Below are 21,978 nucleotides of genomic sequence, written 5' to 3'. Positions count from 1 at the left end.
TTGAAAGATATAGGGATATAGCTCAGTTGGTAGAGTTCTTGCCTCACATACACAGGCCCTGGGTTCAATCCCCAGCACCACGTGCGCACACACACACAAAAAAAAAATATATATATATATATATATCAAGAAGCTTATTATTGCGCTGAATCTGGAATAGTTAGCAGTTGAAGTGGAATACAAGGAGAGAACCCTGAGGAATGAGCACTTTGATGACAAGAAAATCAAAAAAGAAAAGAAGTGGGCTGGGGAGATAGCTCAGTTGGTAGAGTGTTTGCCTTGCGTGCACAAGGCACTGGGTTCAATCCCCAGCATCACAAAAAAAAAGAGAGAGAGAAGAAGAAGCAGTAAATAAAGTGATAATTGATTGAATGGTGTTTTTGTGGACCTACAAATACTTGCTGAAACCTACGTTCCAAAGAGGAAGAGAAAGGTGAGGAGGTGAAAGAGGTAGACAAGAGACCACCACTCCATAAACATCTCTAGAAGGTATGCTAAGGAATCTGATGTTTACCCAGTAGGTCATGTAACCCAAAAGAGGATCCTAGGAGGGGGCAATATGGTCTTACTTACATTTTGAAGTTTTTATTCCAAGGCTATAACAGGTTAGATGGTAGAGTGCTTGCCTTACATGCAGGAAACGATTAGGACATGTTTCGTTGTTCCTTACATAACAAGTAAAATGTCAGGGCCATCATTCTTTATATAAATTATTGATTTCAAAAAATATTTATGTCTTTAAACATTCCCTCTGCAAATATAAAATATAAAACATAAAATTATGGGTTAAAATTTTCATCTTAAACTTCTCTTTTTTTTTTTTTTTTTTTTTTTTTTTTGAGACAGGGTCTCACTATATTGCCCAGGTTGGTCTCAAATTCCTGGGTTTATTCCTTGTCCCACCTAGGCCTCTCAAGTAGCTGGAACTACTGCTCCACGGCACCAAGCCTGGTTTTACCTCAAACCTCTTTTCAGTTTTTGTTTTCAACCCACAATACAGCCAGCTAAGAAAACCTATTTGATCTCCATCTTAGAAAGCTTAATCCTTAGTAAGATGGACTTATGCCCTCAGCAGCGCACTAGGACATGCTTACCAACCAGCTCTCCAGGAAAACAAAGTGCTGGTTTACATCTTTGCCAAATTTCTGTACCGTAAATACTTTTACAATCACTGGTTTCAAGCTTCCAATGGGCTATCCCTAATCCTGGAATTGAAAAGAGATGTGCAGCATTATATCATTAGGTTGGATTTCTACCACAGTGATACAAAGATGGAAGGAACAATGCAGGACCATAAAAGAGCAATATTAATAAAATAATTAGGAAATGGTGAGTTTTGAGTATGTATTGTCTTTGTTTTTAATACAATGTATTTGACTGTAAGTTTATAAGATTTAAATTTTAATATTGGCTATATTTAACAACCATAAAAATTCCTAACAATTTCAAGAATCAGCTCTTAGGAGTCAGTACCAGCCTACTACAGCCCATCACTGTATATATTACTCTTTTCCAAAGAATTGAAATGATAGTTATTAATCCAGTTTTCACCATTTCATTCTGGTACATAAAGTATGAAAATCTGTAAATAAAGCGCATAAGACAAAGCAGTACCTCCTGAAGAATTGTATGATATGTAAGAAATAGTAAGCTATTTAGGAATTTTTAAATCGACTTTACATAACTATCATCATATGGCTATACTGAAATAACATAAATGGTAATCAGTTTCTTTTTTAATATTGATCAAAACTATAAAATGGATTTTCATTAATGTGGCTAGCACATAAATAATAAGTTGTCTAAGTAAAAGTGAAATTATTTAAGGGCTATATAAAATATGAATTAGGGAGAAATATTGTCTGTCAAATGTACTTCTGAAAGAAAAAGAGAAAAGCATTTTGCAAACTTCATCTCATAAGGGTGAGATATATCCAAAATACATTAGGAACTTTAAAATTCAATAACACTACATATATGTAATATGAATTGAAATGCATTCTGCTGTCATATATAACAAATTAGAATAAATTTTAAAAATAAAATAAAATTGAAAAAAAATAATACCAGCCATGTGTGATGATGCATGCCAGTAATCCCAGCTACTCAGGAGGCTGAGGCAGAAGGATTGCAAGTTCAAAGCCAGCCTGGGACTGACAAGACCCTATCACAAAATAAAATTTAAAAAGAGCTGGGGAGGTAGCTCAGTAGTAGAGCATTCCTGAATTTAATCCCCAGTATTGAAAAAATAAATAAATAAGACTCAATAACAAAAATCAAATCATCCAATTTAAAAATATAAGTAGACAGTTCTCAAAAATTAAACTCAAATAGTTAACAAATTTATGTAAAAATGCTCAACTTCATTAGCCTTCAGGGAGATGCAAGTCTAAAACCACAATGAGCCAGGTACAGTGGCCCACGCCTGTAATCCCAGTGGTTCAAGAAGCTTAGACAGGAGGATTGTAAGTTCAAAGCCAGCCTCAGCAATGGTGAGGCACCAAGCAACTCAGTGAAATCCTGTCTAAATAAAATACAAAATAGGGCTGCGGATGTGCTGTTCAATCCTTGTACCAACCAAAACTAAACAAAAAAAAACACAGGGAGATATCATCTCCCTCCAGTTAGAAAGGCCATTATCAAAAAGTCAAAAAATAATAAATGCTGGTAAGGATGTGAAGAAAAGGAAACTCTCATATTCTCATATAAGGTTGATGGGAATGTAAATTAGTACAGCTGCTAAGGAGAACCATTCCTCAAGAAACTAAAAATAGATCTACTATATGATACAGCTGTCCCATTTCTAGGTACATACATTCAAAGGAAATTATATCAGCATAGCAAAGAGACCTGAGCCACCATGTTTGTTGCTATACTATTTGCAATAGTTAAGATACAGAATCAACCCAGATGCTCATTAATGGATGAATGGATAATGAAAATGTGACACATATACACAATGGAATAGTATCCAACCATAAAAAGGAATGATATCTCATCATTTGCAGCAAAATGAACGGAACTGGAGGACATTATGCTAAGTAAAATAAGTTAGACACAGAAAGACAGATACCACACATTCTCCCTCACATGTGAATGTTTTTTTCTTAAGTCAATTAGAATGTATAACAGTGACTACTGGAGGCTGGGAAGGGTGGGGAGGAGTACATATATGCAAGTTGGCTAACAGATACCCAAACACAAGTAGATAGAAGTAAAGTGTCTACAGAACAGTGGGGTGATAAGTTTACATTGACCTATTACATGTTTTATAAAGAATAAGAAGAGAGGATTTAAAAGGCTCCAATCACAAAGCAATGATGAAAAAATAGAAATATGAATCTCCATGATTCGTTCAGTACATATACTGAAATATCACAAGGCACACCACAAATATGTTCAGTAATTACATGTTAATCAAAAATATCTTCAAATGTTTAAGGAGACAGAAATATTAACTATCCTGACTTGACCATTACATACTGTATGCATGTATAAAATTATCACATTGTACACCATCAGTTCGTATAATTAAAATAATAATTTTTAATATCATGCTAAGTGAAATAAGCTAAACTCAGAAACCCAAAGGTCAAATGTTTTCTCTCACATGTGGAAGCTAGAGTAAAGGAAAGGAAAGGGGAAGGGAAAGATAGGATAATATAAAGAATCAATCAAACAAATTAATAGATGAACAAAAGGAAGTCAAGTAGAAGAAAGAGAATGGGAGAGGGGAGGGAAGATAGGAGGGATGGAGTGGGGGATCATGAAGTAAAATCAATCTCCATGCATGTTTGAGTTTGTCAGGATGAACCTAACTACTATGTATAAATATAAGCTCTAATAAAATAATAACAACAATAATGTTAATTAAAAAAAAGAGAAAAGCAACATGCAACTTTGAAATGCATTGTCATACAGAACTCACACAACACCTGACCAAGAAATAAGTGTGAGCCTCTTTAGGGGGAAAAAGGTAATTCAGTTTGGAAGAGTGGGGGTTCACTCTTGCCACTGGACAGACATGCCACCATTGCCTGAGCTACAGTCAGTGGAAACATGCTGACTTGTGCTGAAACTTGTCCCTTCACTGACACAGAGGGAAAGAAGGAACTGCTGAAGGTCCCAGGCCACCCTCTTACTTCTCCGTGGGAAGAAGGAACTGCTGAAGGTCCCAGGCCATGGGAAACCAGGTCATGTGGGTACGAGAACCAGACGGGTGTGAGGCGGATCCTGGCTTTACATCATGCTGGTTGCAAAGGGGCAAGTCACTTAAATTCTTTGAATCTCAGTTTCCTGAAATATAGAAGATAAAAAAGAATATCTTATCAAGTACAGCTGAAGATAAAACACGCAATACACTTTACTTGGCAGAGGGTTCCACTGTTCTAACTAAAACCATAAAACCACCTAGAGATGTATGAAGACGAATTTCTTTCCTGCTCACCCAGGGACAAATAGCCACTTTGAAAATAGCAAAGAAGGATTCTGGACTGTTCAATTATATCTTCTCCCAGTTTTATTGGTAACATGATCCAGAATAGAGGATGTTTTCTGTATTGGTTCCCGTCCTTCCTCCTACTACGTCAAGAACTACACTAAACTCCAAACACACAACGTTGAAGAATAGCAGTGGTAACAGCTGCAATAGGAGTAGTGATAGTTTAAAAAAAAAAAAACTAACTTATTATGCACTGACTGTTGGATAAAAGATAGGCTTCTGCCTATACTAATTGACACTTTGGTGTAGGGGAACATATTTACATAGTAATTGCTTGGGTAGAATTTTCACAGGTTTTTGCCAACCCCAGAAACTGTGTCCCAATGGAACCTAAATGCTGGCAAACAAATTCATAAGCAAATCTACATATCAAAAAGTTAAATTAAAACAGATTTCTTTTACTTTCTCTGAATAATTCTGTCTAACCGTTTTTGGGGTGTGTGGGGGCGGGGAGAGCTTATCCTGAATAAAGTAGACATTGGTGAAGAAAATGTGGTCAAGAGAGGGAGTAAGAATATTACAGATAAGTGATTTGACAATAGTTGGGATATAATTAACTTGAAGTTAACAATACAAGGTAGGGTTGCTCTTTAACTTATAAATCAATTTAGATTAGTTGAAATAAGCTGTCACTTAGGATTGGTAATGGATATTTTCTTTTTAAACTCTAATCTTCCTCATCTTTCCACTTTTCACCAAGGAACAATAAATATTAGCCTGGTAGCCATGAATTTGATAATAGAAGTGTATGAGTCTTTAAATAGTTGAACAACACCAATAGGTATATATAACATTTTCCTACAACAAGACTGCATAGGCTAACTTAAGTTGACAATGCTTCTTTGCTTTCATCATGAATTTTATGAAGTTATTGCAGTAACTGGTTATCTTAAGTGGATTAGCTATCATTAGCACCATGGAGGTTACTGATGAAATATTGTTTCAAAACCAGGGGCTCCTGTTAAGGGGAGGGAGGCATTGTAATACAAGACCTCTGGGGCTGGGGTTGTGTCTCAGTGCTACGTAGAGAGCTTGCCTAGCATGTGAAAGGCACTGGGTTCCATTCTCAGCACCGTATATACATAAATTTTTTTAAAAAAAGATCCATTGACAACTAAAAAATATTTTTTTAAAAAAAGGCCTCTGCTTCTTAAAAGCTTAGATACCAAGCTTAGTTGCTAAGTGTGTTGTGTTTGACATAAAATAACTTAGCTAATCCAGCAATATAATGCAGAAATAATTTATGAAAAAAAATTCACAAATTTCCATGCATTAGTGTACATTGCTTCAGGAGAATAAAAGAGTTTTCAAAACACATTTGTGTTTCAAAAATGCATGTAGTTACATAAAAGTCCATTTGAACAGCCTAGGTGTTACATCTTGGACTTGTGAGATCTCAGGGAAAGAATACATTTGCATTTCAACTACAGTTTTAATCTGAGGTTTCAATGAACAATATTTAATGCTTAGTCTTTTTTTTTTAAGTGTATTGTTTCTACTCTTAAGGTGTGTCTGACAAGAATGTTCTTAGATTGTCCTCTGTAATTTCGGTCTTATATATGACATTTCTGTAGGAGCTTAAAATAATTTGATGCATGACTTTTTCCCTCCAGTGTTTCTTATATTTCTCAGTAAACTATTTTGGTCCCTTCTTTTAGCAAAGTCATGAAAATTAATACATAATATGTTGTTCATACAGAATTATGAAATTTCATGTGGCCAAACGGAAATTTAAGGAAACATTACGCCCATATGATGTAAAAGATGTCATTGAACAATATTCTGCTGGTCACCTGGACATGCTATGTAGAATTAAAAGCCTTCAAACACGGTAAGCAACAAAAACGTTATCCATTGTAAAGGAACAAGCATGAAAACCATCTGGGAGCAACTTCTCTTTAGCAGACAAAACCTCTGGGTTCCATATTCCTAATTTATTTTTGGTGGGCAATTGAACTTTTGTTTTAATGTAGATTTTACTTTGCTTTTAACATAGATGTAAATCAGCCACTAAAAGCCTCCCGCCATCTCAGTCTCCTCATCTGTAAAAATGGAGAAAATGATAGTGCTTACCTCCTGGGGTTATTCTTAGTATTGAACAATTTAATACATGTAACACATATATGTAATAGCCCTGGCACTGGGTGTTCAATAAAAGTCAATGACTGTTGCTGATGTATGAATTATTGCCGATGTTGCAATCGCTTTGTTATTTTCAAAACCAATCAGTATTAAGCTAATCTTTACTCCTTCACTAAACTTTACCCAACTATCTACCCCAGGAAGACAGACCTTTCTCTTCTCTGACCTCTTACAGCACTAAAGTCTAATACAGAGCCAAGGCCCACTCATAATCTTGGTGTGATAGACCAGAGAGTTGAGACTCAACCCCTGTACTGTTATTTGGTTGCAACCGTACTCCCCCTGGATGTCCACTTAGATAGGGCCTTTTCTTCATTGCCGTCAGGTACAGTGATAGATAAGTGTTTTTCTTCCAGTGAGCTCTTATTGAATGATTGAAATGAATGATGAGTTCAACATGTTAATTCCAACCACATGTGGTTGATTGTGGCATCTTCAATCAAAATATTTAGTCAATTCAAGTTTTTTAAAGAATCTTGCTTTATATTCAGACAAAACAACATTTGTGATTGAACAGCTCTTAAAGTGCAAGGACCTAGGATTAAATGGTTTTTGCATCCCCACAGAACACCTTAGCTTAGAGTGAATCATATACCAGAATTTTAGTAAAATGCCTGATGATCTATTATAGAAATCACAACTTGCGCATTCATTCAGCAGATAAATATTGAGCCCATTATGTTTGCCAGGCATACTGGACATTTAGTGATTAATAAAATAATGACCCAGTTCTTGCAGAGCTTATAGTTTAATACATTAGATATCATAACAGAAAGTAGGCACTGCCTATGTTTCTGTGCAAGCAAAGCAAACTGGAAAGTTGAGTCAATATCCCTGATAATTCAATTCTAAAACAAACTTTCCACAAAAAGAGGAAAGTGATTCCCATTTCAAGAAGACTGATCAAGTCTCCTTGAAAATTATAACTCATTGTATTATAATCTCTGCCTAGGCAGCCATGATCTTACAAGTCCTTTAATAGAACTATCTGATGATTTTTACAAAGTTGAACTGCTACAGAATTTGTAGAACTAATCTAGAATTTCTACCTCATGTATATTCTCTCACTCAAATTCTAAAAGAAAGAGACTGTTGCTCTCTTATCTGCTTATCATCCAATATCAGATATACAATAAATCTTAATGGACAATCTGTTCTATAATACAAAATCATCATAGTTATGATTTTTTTCATATTTTGAAGTGGTTGAATTAAGAAACTGCCTGGTCCAAGGTAGAAATGAGCAAGTTACTTTGTTTAAAAACAGTTTTGCCTCCAGAAAATTACCCATAGGTGACTTCATCATGGACCAGAATATTAAGAAAATTAATCTCATATGTAACCTCATGCTAAGAAAATAAACACATCAGCCTGGCACAGTGGCACATGCCTGTAATCCCAGTGGCTCAGGAGGCAGAGACTGGAGGATCACAAGTTCCAGGCCAGCCTCATCAACTTAGTGAGATTATAAGCAACTTAGTGAGACTCTGTCTCAAATAAAAATTAGAAGGGCTGGGAATGTGGCTCAGTGGTAAAGGCCCCTGGGTTCAATCCCCAGTACCAAAAAAAAAAAGGAAAGAAAAAAGGCATATCATCTACAACACACTCAACTTACATGAATTAAAGATACTTGTATTTAATTCTTCTATTGAAAACACTTCACTCTGGCCTAGGACAATCTCCATCTTCAGTGTTAATAATCAGATATCCTCTTTCTCTGGTAGTGTTGATCAAATTCTTGGAAAAGGGCAAATCACATCAGATAAGAAGAGCCGAGAGAAAATAACGGCAGAACATGAGACCACAGATGACCTCAGTATGCTCGGCCGGGTGGTCAAAGTTGAAAAACAGGTACAACTCAACCACACTAATTAACTTCTAAGCCAGATTTTTTTTATCAAAATAGATTATAGGCAACTGGATCTTTTGTAATGATTGACATATTTATAAGGAATGAAAATAGGGCAAAAGAGGTTGCTTGGTAGTAAAGCACTTTCCTAGTATGTATGCACCTAGGGATAAGGGATAAATAGATAGATAGATAGATAGATAGATAGATAGATAGATAGATAGATATTCTCTTAAAAATACATATATATATTATTTTATATATATTTTCCACAAGGCATGTAGATAGATATTCTCTTAATAATACATATATATTATTTTATATATATTTTCCACATATATGGAATATATAGTTTATATATTTATATATATAAAGGAAAAAAAATAAATGAACAAAATAAAGAATGAATGATGTTAAACTTCCTCAGTACATTGACAGTATTCTCCAAAACATCTCTTTGGATTTCCATATAAAGAATATAAAATTTTATCTCATTGATTAATACTTAACTGGAAGCAACTATAGATTTCAGTAGTAAAATAGCAAAGATCTACTTGTCCTTTGTGTTTTGGTCATTTTTATTGGCCTTTAGATCACTCTTTTTAAAAATAAGGTAGAACCTGTGATAACACATTGAATTTTTGGTAACCCAGAGTGTAATCTTCTCATATAAAAACAATTTTTCAGGGCTGGGGATATAGCTCAGTTGGTAGAGTGCTTTCCTCGCATGTATAAGGCCGTGGGTTCAATCCCCAGAACCACAAAAAAAAAAAAAAAAATCCAGAAATCAAATTGTCCTCCCAAAAGAATCATAAATACTCCAAGTATTAATCCTGAAGCATTTTGTGCCTTTATTTTTAAACTCAGACTCACCTGGATTGATACTTAGGTCTTAATTTCACTATAGAATAAATTCCTTATTAAAATGCAGTCAAGTTCCAGAAAGTGGATCAATGGGGCTGGGAAAGGCAATCTGACTGGGATGGGCAACCTTAAAGTCACATTTTTATAGTGCTTATATACCTTTTCAGAACACCAATCATCCATTTTAAGGAAGTGGAGGGGGCTGGCCAATGGAAATTATATGGAAGCCAAAGTATCTCTCCCCCCTTTCAACCTTCCCTGCCCCATCACTGCCAGATGCTACATTCATTGAGTCCAAACTGCATTTCACTTTACACTCTATTTATCTATTTTGTATTGACACACTCTGTGATTTTAATTCCAGAAGTGAGATTCATTCTTCACAGCAGGTCGTCCTCATATGTAACCATTTCCCTCCTTTTAGGTCCAGTCCATTGAGTCCAAGCTGGACTGCCTGCTAGACATCTACCAACAGGTCCTCCGGAAAGGCTCTGCCTCAGCCCTCACTTTGGCTTCATTCCAGATCCCATCTTTTGAATGTGAACAGACATCTGATTATCAAAGCCCTGTGGACAGCAAAGACCTGTCCAGTTCGGCGCAGAACAGTGGCTGCCTAACCAGATCAGCTAGTGCCAACATCTCCCGAGGCCTGCAGTTCATTCTGACACCAAATGAATTCAGCGCTCAGACTTTCTATGCGCTTAGCCCTACTATGCACAGTCAAGCAACCCAGGTGCCAATGAGTCAAAGTGATGGCTCCGCAGTGGCGGCCACCAGCAACATTGCAAACCAAATAAATGTGGCACCCAAGCCAGCAGCCCCAACAACTTTACAGATCCCGCCTCCTCTCCCAGCCATCAAGCATCTGACCAGGCCAGAGACTCTGCACCCAAACCCCGCAGGCTTACAGGAAAGCATTGCTGACGTCACCACCTGCCTTGTTGCCTCCAAGGAAAATGTTCAGGTTGCACAGTCAAATCTGACAAAGGACCGTTCCCTGCGGAAAAGCTTTGACATGGGAGGAGAAACTCTGTTGTCTGTCCGTCCCATGGTGCCCAAGGACTTGGGCAAATCTTTGTCTGTACAAAACCTGATTAGGTCGACAGAGGAACTGAATTTACAGCTTTCAGGGAGTGAGTCAAGTGGCTCCAGAGGCAGCCAAGATTTTTACCCCAAGTGGAGGGAATCCAAATTGTTTATAACTGATGAAGAGGTGGGTCCCGAAGAGGTAGAGACAGACACTTTTGATGCCACCCCGCAGCCAGCCAGGGAAGCTGCTTTTGCATCAGACTCTCTAAGGACTGGAAGATCCCGATCATCTCAGAGCATTTGTAAAGCAGGAGAAAGTACAGACGCCCTCAGCTTGCCTCATGTCAAACTGAAATAAGCTCTTTGTTTTCTTTCTAGGCATAGCAGTTCCTTTAGCCATACATATCATTGCATGAACTCTTTTGAAAGCCCTCCTAAAAAGTTGAAATTGCAAGAATCAGGAAGAACATGAAAGGCAGTTTATAAGCCCGTTATCTTTTAATTGCATGAAAATGCATGTTTAGGGATGGCTGAAATTCCGAGGTGCATCGACATTAACCCACTCATTTAGTAATGTACCTTGAGTTTAAAATCATCAGAAACCAAACACTGCTAATGCTATGGGGTATATGAAAACGTCAAGATTAGGTGATTTACAAGTTTCAACACTGTACTTTGAAATTGTGGAAGAAAACACTTTCAAATTTCAGGCATTTCTGCTTTGTAACTAAATACGAAATACATTTTCAAAATTAGGCCATAATGTGTATTTAAACATAATGGCTCTCAATAGCTGCTAACAAGGTATCAAGTAAAACAGAATTTGGGAATAACAGAAATGGCTGCTTATTTCAAGATATATTTGCCAACCCATTTCTATTCAGTCATTTTATTATTAATGTAATTTGAGTGTCAATTTGTACGCTTTTGGTGATTTAGCGCTGTGGCAAGCAATTTTGCACATTATTTTCATGTTGTTCTTTATGACAAGAATGTTTTTCATTTAGAAAATGTGCAAATAATGAAATTCAGGACCAGCAGGGCAAATAGACTCACTATCTGACATATTTGACTTTATGGAAACATATTCCCTGATGGCAGATTCAACTCTATATGAGTAGTCAGCTTCTATACACATGCATGAAACACTGATGAGTAGAATAGCCAGTGTGACTGGGCATCTCTGCAATGGCACCAACCCCAGGTTTGCCAATCCTGGCCACGTGAAGGGCAAGTGTGAGGAGCTATTGCCATTTAGCCGACACACAGGTAGGACCCTGGGGAAGGGGACAGTTAAGTGGAACTGAGAGAAAAAAAAAATGCTTAAAAAGAAGCCAGAAATAACACCAGGAAGTAGACAATGTTCAGAAAATTACTTCTCCCTTAAAAGGCAGTGAGAGGGAAGGAGAGAAACAAACCAAAATAAAAGAAATCAATTTTTTGGATAATGAGTATTGCTAGGGAATTCAACTGCCTAAGCATCTCTTATTCTTATATAGAAACAGAGAATTTTGCAAGTTATTTATTTTTTAATATACCCTGAATGTCTTTTGCTATTATGTATTACATTTTTGCATATGAAAGGCTAAAACTAAAGGTTCCTTTACTTTTTATACTGTAGTAAACACTTTGTATTGTCCCTGAGAATGTTGTCCCAAATCTGAAATTACCAGTTTGGTTTCCTTGTATAAACATTCACAATTAAGAAGCCAGATAGCACTGCAGGGTCTGCTAATCACCACACTTTATAATATATCAGTGCAGCAAAAAGATCAAGGAAAGGAAATTTAAAATGCATTTAACAGAAAGTGAAAAATGGCCAGGTGCTGTGGCACACCGTATTCCCAGCAACTCAAGAGGCTGAGGCAGGAGGGTCGAAAGTTCCAGGCCAGCCTCAGCAATTTAGTGTGGCCCTAAGCACCTTAGTGAGACCCTGTCTCAAAATAAAAAAAATTAAAATAACTAGAGATGAGGCTCAGTTGTAAAGTGCCTCTGGGTTCAATTCCCAGTACAAAAAAAAAAAGAAAGAAAGAAAGAAATGCAGACTGGTTTTTAGAAACCTAGCTCTCTCAGATGGTCGGAACCTGGGCCAAAGGCAAAGAGAGGTAAAAGAACATTTCAAATCAGTTAAACTCAAGAACGGAAAGGAAGAGCTTTTCCCTTGGCAAACCTCTGAGCTGCCTCCAGGCAAACTTCTCCAGCAGCCAGGGAAAATGACCAGGAATAGTAACTGGCCATTCAAAGAAAAGAGGCCCTGAAATCCAGCAATCCTTCCCAAGTCGCCCCTAGCAGAAGCTTCTCTATCACTGACTATCTTTTCTTCTTCCTGGATTGCTTATTTATTCCTACCACTATTTTGCTTTGAAATTTCACTACGCCTTACCCAGCACCCATCCCCAAGTAAACCAGTTCTGCTCTCTACCTAAAAATGCTTTTCAACATTTTTAAAATTTTTGTCCCTTTTGATAAACACTGAAATTTTAAAAGCTTCCTCTTCTCACCCCACTTGGATCCTAATACAATCCCTTGGAGTGTATCATTCAGAACCTTCTTGGCTACTGGAGATACCCAGAAGATAGAATCTAAATTTTACACTCCAGTTAAAAATATTTTGTCAAGCTTTGAAGGTTATTATTTTCATTTTCCAAACATAGAATGTTAGTCAATTATTAAATGCAAATTTTCATCTACCCTTGTCTCTACTCAACCTGAAATTCTGACATATCTTCCCAAGGACATTGCACACACACACACCCATCCACAGACCTAAAGCCAGACACCTGCCCTGTACTCAGCAGATTCTCTCCAAATATTAGCAGAGGAAGAAGAGGGAGGCAGAACCTTTCAGGTAGCACTGATTCTTGGACATACTCTGTCCCAGGTTGAACCCCACTGGCAGCAGGAATTCTGAATGTATCAGGGACCCCTTCTTAGGCCTTCTTAGGCCTCGAACACAGAACAGTTGATCCAGCATTGCTAAAGACTGAAGATTCAGAAACAATGCCTAAACACATCACTGAGGTCTTAATCATAGCAAAATGTGATAAATTATATTGTGGAAAACTTTTATGCATCGAAGCCATGACCATTTTGTCTATCTTACTCTCGCACAAAGAAAAAATCTCTTGGATGTTAAGATAGTTGTATAATGTGAAAACTGTAGATTGTCTGTTGTGTCACTCTATGGAAATGAGAAGGGTCTCCCATTTACACTTAGCAAAACCCCATTGGTCAATCCCAAATGGTGTCTTGAAGCACAATTTTGCTGAGTACTGAGTAGCCACAAGCTTTCTCAGTTCAGGTTTGTCAGCCTTCTTCAACATGTAGGCTTGATCAAGCTAATAATTAATTGCAAATATCCCATGTATGATGTTAATTAAAAATTTTTGCTATGTCTTATCTAAATGTTTGCATTTTGTTCAATTAAATTGATATCTGTAGATTGCAAGTTTTGTTTAAAGTAAGACACTTTCCTCAGTTTTTAAGTCATTATCTCTTATTCTAAGGTGCCTTTCTCACCTCCCACTGACTCAGTGATTTCGAAAGTTCTTAATTTGAAAGTCAAACAAGCCTAATAATGAGAAGGAAATCAGGCACTAAGTGATTATGTCTCCTACCCATATGAAAAGCAAACCGCAAAGAATGAAGAAACCTGGGCGACTAAATATATGGATCACTTCATTCAATCACATTGAGGAAATATTGCAGATATTAACTTAACTCCCCAGAAGCTGATATTTTTTGCCTTAAATGACATGGTTGTGTTTTTGTAAGAGAAACTTAATATAATTATCTGCATTTAAGTGAGCAATTCTAAAAGTCATGTACGACAATGCAATTGTCTGTTTCCTGAAAACAAATAAATCAGGAATATGGTATCCATTTCAAGCTATCATTAAAATGTAATTTCCTTTGCTCTCTTTTACTGGGATTATTTGTCTTAAAGTAAAACATTAAAAAGATATCTATAAATGGCTAGTGTAAACATTTTATCTGGAACTAACTGGTTGGTTCTGATCTCATTGATCCAAGTTAACCAAACTGACTACAGTTTTGGTACTGAAATATAAAAATTAGCTTTTTGTAATGTTGCTAAAGAAATCATTGGTAATTTGAAAATGGAGGAGATTTTCATGTGCTCTTTAGAGTATTATAAGAAAAAATTCATTTGCTATAGATCACGTAAGCTTTGTGTTAATTACAAGTTGAGTATCCCTTGTCTAAGATGTGTGAGACCAGAAGTACTTTGGATTTTGAATTTTCTCAGATTTTGGAATATTTGTATATACATAATGATACGTCTTCAGGATGAGATCCAAATCAGAACATGAAATTCATTTATGTTTTATATATACCTTATATGTAAAGCCTGAAAATAGTTTTATACAAATTCTTTTTTTTTTTTTTTTGTACTGAAGATCAAACCAAGGGCCTTGCAAATTCTAGGCAAGCATTCAAGCATTCTACCATTGAGCTATATCCCCAGCTTTTTACAAAATATTCTTAATAATTTTGATAACAAAACAAGGTTTCATGATATGGAATTTATATAAGTGCTCAAAAAGTTTTGATATATTCTGGATTCAAGCTTTCAGATCAGGAATTTGCAGGGGAGGGGCATGCTGTGGATTGAACTCAGGGATGTTTTACCACTGAGCCACACCCCCAGTCCTTTTTATGTTTTATTTTGAGACAGGATCTCATCAAGTTGCTTAAGACCTCCCTAAGTTGCTGAGGCTGGCCTAGGACCTGTGATACTCCTGCTTCAATCTTCTGAGTTATTGGGATTGCAGTTGTGTGCCACCACTGCCAGCCAGATTAGGGATATTTAACCTGAGTGATAAAAAGGTTTGCTAAACAAGTGATAAGAAATGGAAACCAGGTGAGTGCCCAAATTCTGCCATTTCTGGTTACTAAGAACTACTATTTTTAGTACCTAACCCTGTCTTACCAGGGAAGGCTCCTGCTCCAAATGGGACTATACCCCTGTTATTTCTGTTGTGCTAACAACTTTCTGCTAGATGGCTAGGATTAATTCCCGTGGAATTATTCTCAAGAAGTCCCAGGATACTGGAACTCTGAGTCCAAAGCCAGAAAGCTCTAACTGGTGTTATAGACAGGGGGAAGAACAACAAGGGACTACTACCTTGAAGGAGGAAGGAGTTTCCCATTATGGCTCTAAAAAGATCAGAGGTGTGCCTGTTCAATCAATCTCTAGACAAGTGAAAATAAAAATGTGTACAGAACATGCTTGCTTGACCAACTTGTAAATGCAAACTGATTCCAAACATTTTTAGAACTACTTTGTAAACAGTAACATCCAGCCCTAACTCTTAAAAGCAAAACATATTTTACCCCAACCATGGATTTAAAAAAGTGTAGGTTTCTAGACCTTAAAGTGGCAATTTTTATTAGCCTGGTTTCAAGTGCCTCAATAATCAGACACAATTATTTCTTTAAAAAAAAATAAATTTTCATTAGCTATAACAATACTTCTCCCTCTCACCAACCTAATTCCATATTATTGAGGGTTTTATTATATTTCAAAGCAGATGTTTTTCAAATACATTATATGTACTGCCCTGGAAATCACAGCACCATAAAACTGTCAAGTGACAAAATTTTTCTTTTCAAATAAATAGAAAAACCCAAAAGAACATTGGTTTAATATGTTATTCTGCCCACTCATGGTTCATGTCAGTTCTGCCATAATTTGGGATGACTACTGGAAGTACATATGCTCTTGAAGAGATGTCAGGGTTCTACGGCTCCCATATGTGGTAAGAGCACTCCTACTTTTAAACATTTCCACCTTTATGCTTTTTCTCTTACCTTAAGTGACTTTGCATACTAGCTTTTTCTTCCTTCTCTTTGCCTGCATTGTTATGACTGGCTTCATAGATTTCCAATCCCTGCAGATCCTTATAATCCCAAATAACTAGGCACTCACATTCTCCTTGCTGCAGCTGGCAGGGCCACTTGCCCTAACATACGGCATGAGAATGGCATGCCACATAGACTCCAAAAGCAGAGATGCTTTGGGGAACCAATGGAACTCCTCACCTGAACCCTCAGGGTAATGCTCTGATGCCCTCTCCTGTTTCCAGACATCCCACTGCTGGGTGGCAGGGGAGGCCTCCATCACTACTCCAGGATGGGAACTCTTTGCCTTTAGAAGAGACTATTTCTGCTCTTGGGTTCCCAAGACCATGGTTGTCCCATTAGCCTTTCCCATTCCCATTGTTGCAGCATCTAGCTCTCGCTCTTTCCCCTCATATGCTTAGCCTCTGGTTACCAGCAACTTTCCAGTCTCCTCCCTTCTGCTTCATTGTACTCTATACCTCATCTTCACACAGCTCTGTAACTAGTAACAGCATTTCAGTTAATGACGAACCACATATACCACAGTGGACCCATAATATTTAAATGCAGCTGAAAAATTTCTATCACCAATTGACATCATAACCATAATAATGTGGTAGCTCAATGAATGCATGTTCATGGTGATGCCAGTATAGACAAACCTAATGCACTGCCAATGGTACAAACGTATAGAGCATACAATGAGGAATAGTACATAACATTTGAGAATGATAATAAACAACTACATTACTAATTCATGTATTTACTATATTAAACTTTTATTATTATTTTGGAGTATACTTCTATTTATACAAATGTTTACTATAAAACACTGCTATATGATAATTCAGCAGCCTCAAATATGTTCTGTTTACCATACTTTTTGGTTGCATCAAAAGGCCACATTGAATGAGTAATAATAAACACATCCTGTGATGTATGCATGATGAAATTACCCGGTAGTCATTTCTTAAAACTTAAGCCATCATTCCAGGTGTGGTAGCACATGCCCATAATCCCAACAACTCAGGAGCCTGAGACAGAAGAATTGCAAGTTCAAGGCCAGCCTGGGAACTTAGTGAGACCTTGTCTCAAAATAGAAAATAAAAAGGACTGGGATGTAGCTGGGTGGTAGAGTACCCCTGGGTTCAAACCCCAGTATCAAAAAAATCCCATCATGAAGGTATGTGTGACTGTGCTTATAAAATAAATGATAGAAGGAAATTTCATTTCCACAGCATCCATATACTAAACATGGCAGTCAGACTCATCCCCACCCTTCACCACAGAAAAACTGCTTTATGAATTCATCCACGATCTTCTACAAGTTGATTCACTGGACACTCACCCTTTGAGGTCTTTCTATAGTAGTTGACACCATAACAAGAGCTGGAGATGTAGCTCAGAGGTAGAACACTTGCCTAGCATGTGCCAGGCCCTGGGTTCAACTCCTAGTAGTGCAAAAAAAAAAAAGAAGAAGAAGTAAGTTGACACCACAACTCACAACTACTCTTTATCTTAAAACGCTCTCATCTTTCTGAATGAAAGTTGTCTCTAAATATAAAGGGGGGAAAATGTTTTTCTGTTCTCTCACTCAACAATTCACACAGAAGGCTCCTATTTCTCCCCACCAACAACCAATCAATCCATTCTGCAGTGGACACCAGCTGAGCCTCTTCCAGTTCTACTTAGTAGAACTCCAATCACCCTGGAGATAGCATCAGATCCCACAAGCTGACAGCTCAGTTCCACAGGACTACCCCCCGCTTCAGACGCTCATCACAAGTAATAGTGCCATAGGTTAAAACTTACACCTGCTATAGACTGGAATTCCTGCTACCCTGCCCTTAGGTTTCACTAATTCACAAAAGTCAGAGAAACAATTTATTTACATTAGCTAATTTATTTTAGTGGATATTCCAAAGAATGCAGTTGCCAGTTTATTTTAGTGAATATTACAAAGAATGCAGAAGAAGAGATTCATAGGACCAGGTTATGTGGCAAGGTAAGAAAACTCCTCCAAGAATCTCCATATGCTTGGCTCTCCACCATGTCCCAAAACTCAATCGTTGTGGGTGTTTTTGTTTTTGTTTTGTGGGGAGGGGCATAACAGGGATTGAACTCAGAGGCATGCAACCACTGAGCCACATCCCCAGCCCCATTCTGTATTTTACTTGGAGACAAGGGTGTCACTGAATTGCTTAGCACCTTGCTTTTGCTGAGACTGGCTTTAAACTCACAGTCTTCCTGCCTCAGCCTCCAGAGCTGCAACGCCCAGCCAATCCTTGGCTTTTTATGGAAGCTTTATTACATTATGTAGACCTGATTGATTGATTGAATGCTTGGTCTTTGGTGATCAGTTTAACCATTAGCACCCCTGGGGATGGAAAGGGAAATTAAAAATTCCAACTATCTAATCTCTCTTGTCCTTTTCTGCCACCAGTCCCCACCTTAAACTATCTAATCCTATCTTCATCTTCTTATTAGTATACAGAAAACACTACTGGGCACAGGCATGTAATCCCATCAACTAAGGAGTCTGAGGCAGATTGCCTCATCAATTTAGAGAGACCCTGTCTCAAAAATAAAAGGGACTAGGGATTCAGCTTAGTAATAGAGTACCCCTGGTTTCAATCCCTAGTACTGAAAAAAAAATAAAAATAAAAATAAAACACCCTCACTGTGGAGATTCCAGTGTTTCAGGAGCTGTATGTCAGGCAACCACTGGACAAAGACCAATATCAGAGTCCCCTACGTCTCTGGCTTGCTCATCTTTGACTTCTCCAAGTTCTTTATTGATCTTTGGCTCGGGACAGTCTGCATTCAGTGGATTTCATTTCAACGTCTTCTCTTTCCTCCTCACACTCATACTCTCCCCAGGGGTCTCACCCATGACCTCAACTATGAGATGATCTTAGCTAGTCATGAGTCTCCAGCTCAGATTTCCCTCCTGCTCATACATAGCTTCATTAGAACACAGTGTCACCTCAAAAATCCTAGGGCAAGATGATTTGAGAGCAGGAACATTATATTCACAAGGTGCCTTTGGCTTCTCACACTGCCTGCAAAAGGCACTCTATATGTTAAAGAATAAAAGTATCTTATTGGCTCAGGGCTTTTTATTCAGCTCAACTACTTCCAAACTCTTAAATTCAGAGGCCTTCAGCCAAGTGATTGTTGTGAGCAGCTTACTTGAATAATAACTCAGAGGCGGATATCCATCCCCAGCAAAAAATTGTCACACCCCTTAGATGACACCCACACCTAGACTTTGCCCATTAATCAAGAAGACTGATTACCCCCCAGACTTTTCTGTAGACTCTAAAGGAAAAGGGAGACTATTCTTCCTTCCCCTGCCCCTGAGCCCTAGAACACTACATTCCTGCTTCCCCCTTCTCTTGGCTCTTTCCTACCAGGGCCAGGCCCATCCTATGGAGTCTTGGCTTACAGTAACAACCCATGCCTAGTGACAGCCCTGTATTATGTCAATACGTGATTCCCAGTTATTTTCTCACTTGATCCATCTTACCAAAGGTTAATGCACCAGTTAGGATGGATTTGGCTATAGGTATAAAATAAAAAACAAAACAAAAAAAAACCCTGGCTGAAAACATGTGGTAGCATATGTTTTCATATGGTAGCACATGCCTGTAATCCCAGGGACTCTGAGGCTGAGTCAAGAGAACTGCAATTTCAAGGCCAGCCTGGGCAACTTAGAGAGGTTCTGCCTCGGGTTGCTAAGGCAAACTTTAACTGAAACCTGGAGGAAAAGGAAGACATGGCCAGGAGCACTCTTGAGCAGGATGCTGGTGCCTGGTATGGAAAAGATGTTTAATGAATGGTTGTGGCCCCATGCTACTCTGGAGGTGAAATTTGTGCCTTGATATGGCAGACGGTGCCTTCTGTCTTTGGTTCTACAAGGATGACCTTCCAGACAGTCTTTTTCTTATCTAGGGACTTTCTTATATTCTTATACTAGAAGTCCAAGCGGAGTACAGTTTGCTCAATTACATCAACAAGATTCCAGGTTCTTTCTGTCTATGTTGTTTCCTTATCAGTAAATATAGTATTAGTGTAGCACAGAGCTGTGGGGTTGGGTTTTGTTTTGTTTTGTTTTGTTGATACTAGGGATTGAGCCCAGGGGAACTCAACCACTGAGCCACATCCCAAGCCCTATTTTGTATTTTAATTTAGAGACAGGATCTCACTGAGGTGCTTGGCACCTCACGTTGCTAAGGCTGGCTTTGAACTTGCACTCTTCCTGTCTAAGCCTCCTAAACCACTGGGATTACAGGCATGGGCCACTGCGGAAAATCAAAATTTCAAGGCCATCCTCAGCAACTTAGTAAGGCACTAAGCAACTTAGCTGACTCAGTCTCTAAATAAAATATTTTTTAAAGGGCTGGGCAAAAGAAACAATCAATGAGTGACGAGAGAGCCTACAGAATGGGAGCAAATTTTTACCTCCCATACACCGGATAGAGCACTAATCTCCAGGATATATAAAGAACTCAGAAAACTTAACATCAAAAAAACAAACAACCCAATCAATAAATGGGCTAAGGAACAGAACAGACACTTCTCAGAAGAAGATATACAATCAATCAACAAATATATGAAAAAATGTTAAACATTTCTAGTAATTAGAGAAATGCAAATCAAAACTACCCTAAGATTTCATCTCATGCCAATTAGAATGGCAGTTATCAAGACTATAAGCAACAATAAGTGTTGTCCAGGATGTGGGGGAAAAGGCACACTCATACATTGCTGGTGGGACTGCAAATTGGTGCAACCAATCTAGAAAGTAACATGGAGATTCCTTTAAAAACTTGGAATGGAACAACCATTCGACCCAGCTATTCCACTCCTCAGTCTATACACAAAGGTCTTAAAATCAGCATACTACAGTGGCTCAGCCACATCAGTGTTTATAGCAGCACAATTCACAGAAATCAAACTGTAGAGCCAACCTAGATACCCTTCAATAGATGAGTGGATAAAGAAATTGTGGTATATATACATAATGGCATATTGTTTAGCAATAAAAGAGAATAAAATTATGGCATTTGCCAGTAAATGGATGGAATTGGAGAATAGCTTGCTAAGCAAAATAAGCCAATCCCAAAAAATCAAAGGCCGAATATTTTCTCTGATAAGTGGATGCTGATCCATAATGGAGGAGGCATGGGATGAGTGGAGGAATTTTGGATTGGCCAAAGGAGAGGGAGGGATAGGGAGGGAGCAGGGGGATAGGAAAGATGGTGGAATAAAACAGATATCATTACCCTAGGTACATGTATGATTGCACAAATGGTGTGACCCTACTTTGTGCATAACCAGAGAAGTGAAAAATTGTGCTCCATTTGTGTACAATGAATCGAAGAGCATTCTGCTGTCATGTATAACTGTTTAGAACAAATAATTTTTTTAAAGGGGGTGCTGGGGATGCGGCTTAGTAGTTAAGCACCCTTGGGTTCAATCCCTAGTACCAAAAAAATTAAAAATCCCTAGTACCAAAAAATTTTAAAACTACCTAAGGTAGTTACTATTATTATCTTCATTTCATAGATGAGAAAAATCAATGCACTGTGAAATTAGTAACTTTCCAAAGATCATAAAGTTATTTAGCGGTAGAGTTAGGATCTAAACTGCATGTAGTCTCACTCCAGTATTGGAGATATCAAATCTTAGGTTAACTCCTAGGCTCTGACATTTCAGAAACCATTAG

The 21,978-nt window shown here is 37.8% G+C and overlaps 1 protein-coding gene across 1 annotated transcript in view; it reads left to right on the top strand.

The window, feature by feature from the left end:
- Positions 1-14,277, top strand: part of Kcnq5 (potassium voltage-gated channel subfamily Q member 5) — a 544,104-nt gene extending 529,827 nt beyond the window's left edge. The window contains exons 11-13 of the mRNA XM_027928097.2: positions 6,201-6,332; positions 8,368-8,494; positions 9,781-14,277. Of these exons, the coding sequence (XP_027783898.1) occupies positions 6,201-6,332; positions 8,368-8,494; positions 9,781-10,743 (1,222 nt within the window). The 3' untranslated portion in view covers positions 10,744-14,277. The remainder of the gene's footprint in view (positions 1-6,200; positions 6,333-8,367; positions 8,495-9,780) is intronic.
- Positions 14,278-21,978: the final 7,701 nt, after the last annotated feature.

This window comes from Marmota flaviventris, chromosome 6 (assembly GCF_047511675.1).
Source record: "Marmota flaviventris isolate mMarFla1 chromosome 6, mMarFla1.hap1, whole genome shotgun sequence".
Classification (NCBI taxonomy): domain Eukaryota; kingdom Metazoa; phylum Chordata; class Mammalia; order Rodentia; family Sciuridae; genus Marmota; species Marmota flaviventris.
The sequence above is the reverse complement of the archived record's forward strand: the minus strand, read 5'-3'. Positions and strand labels throughout refer to the sequence as shown.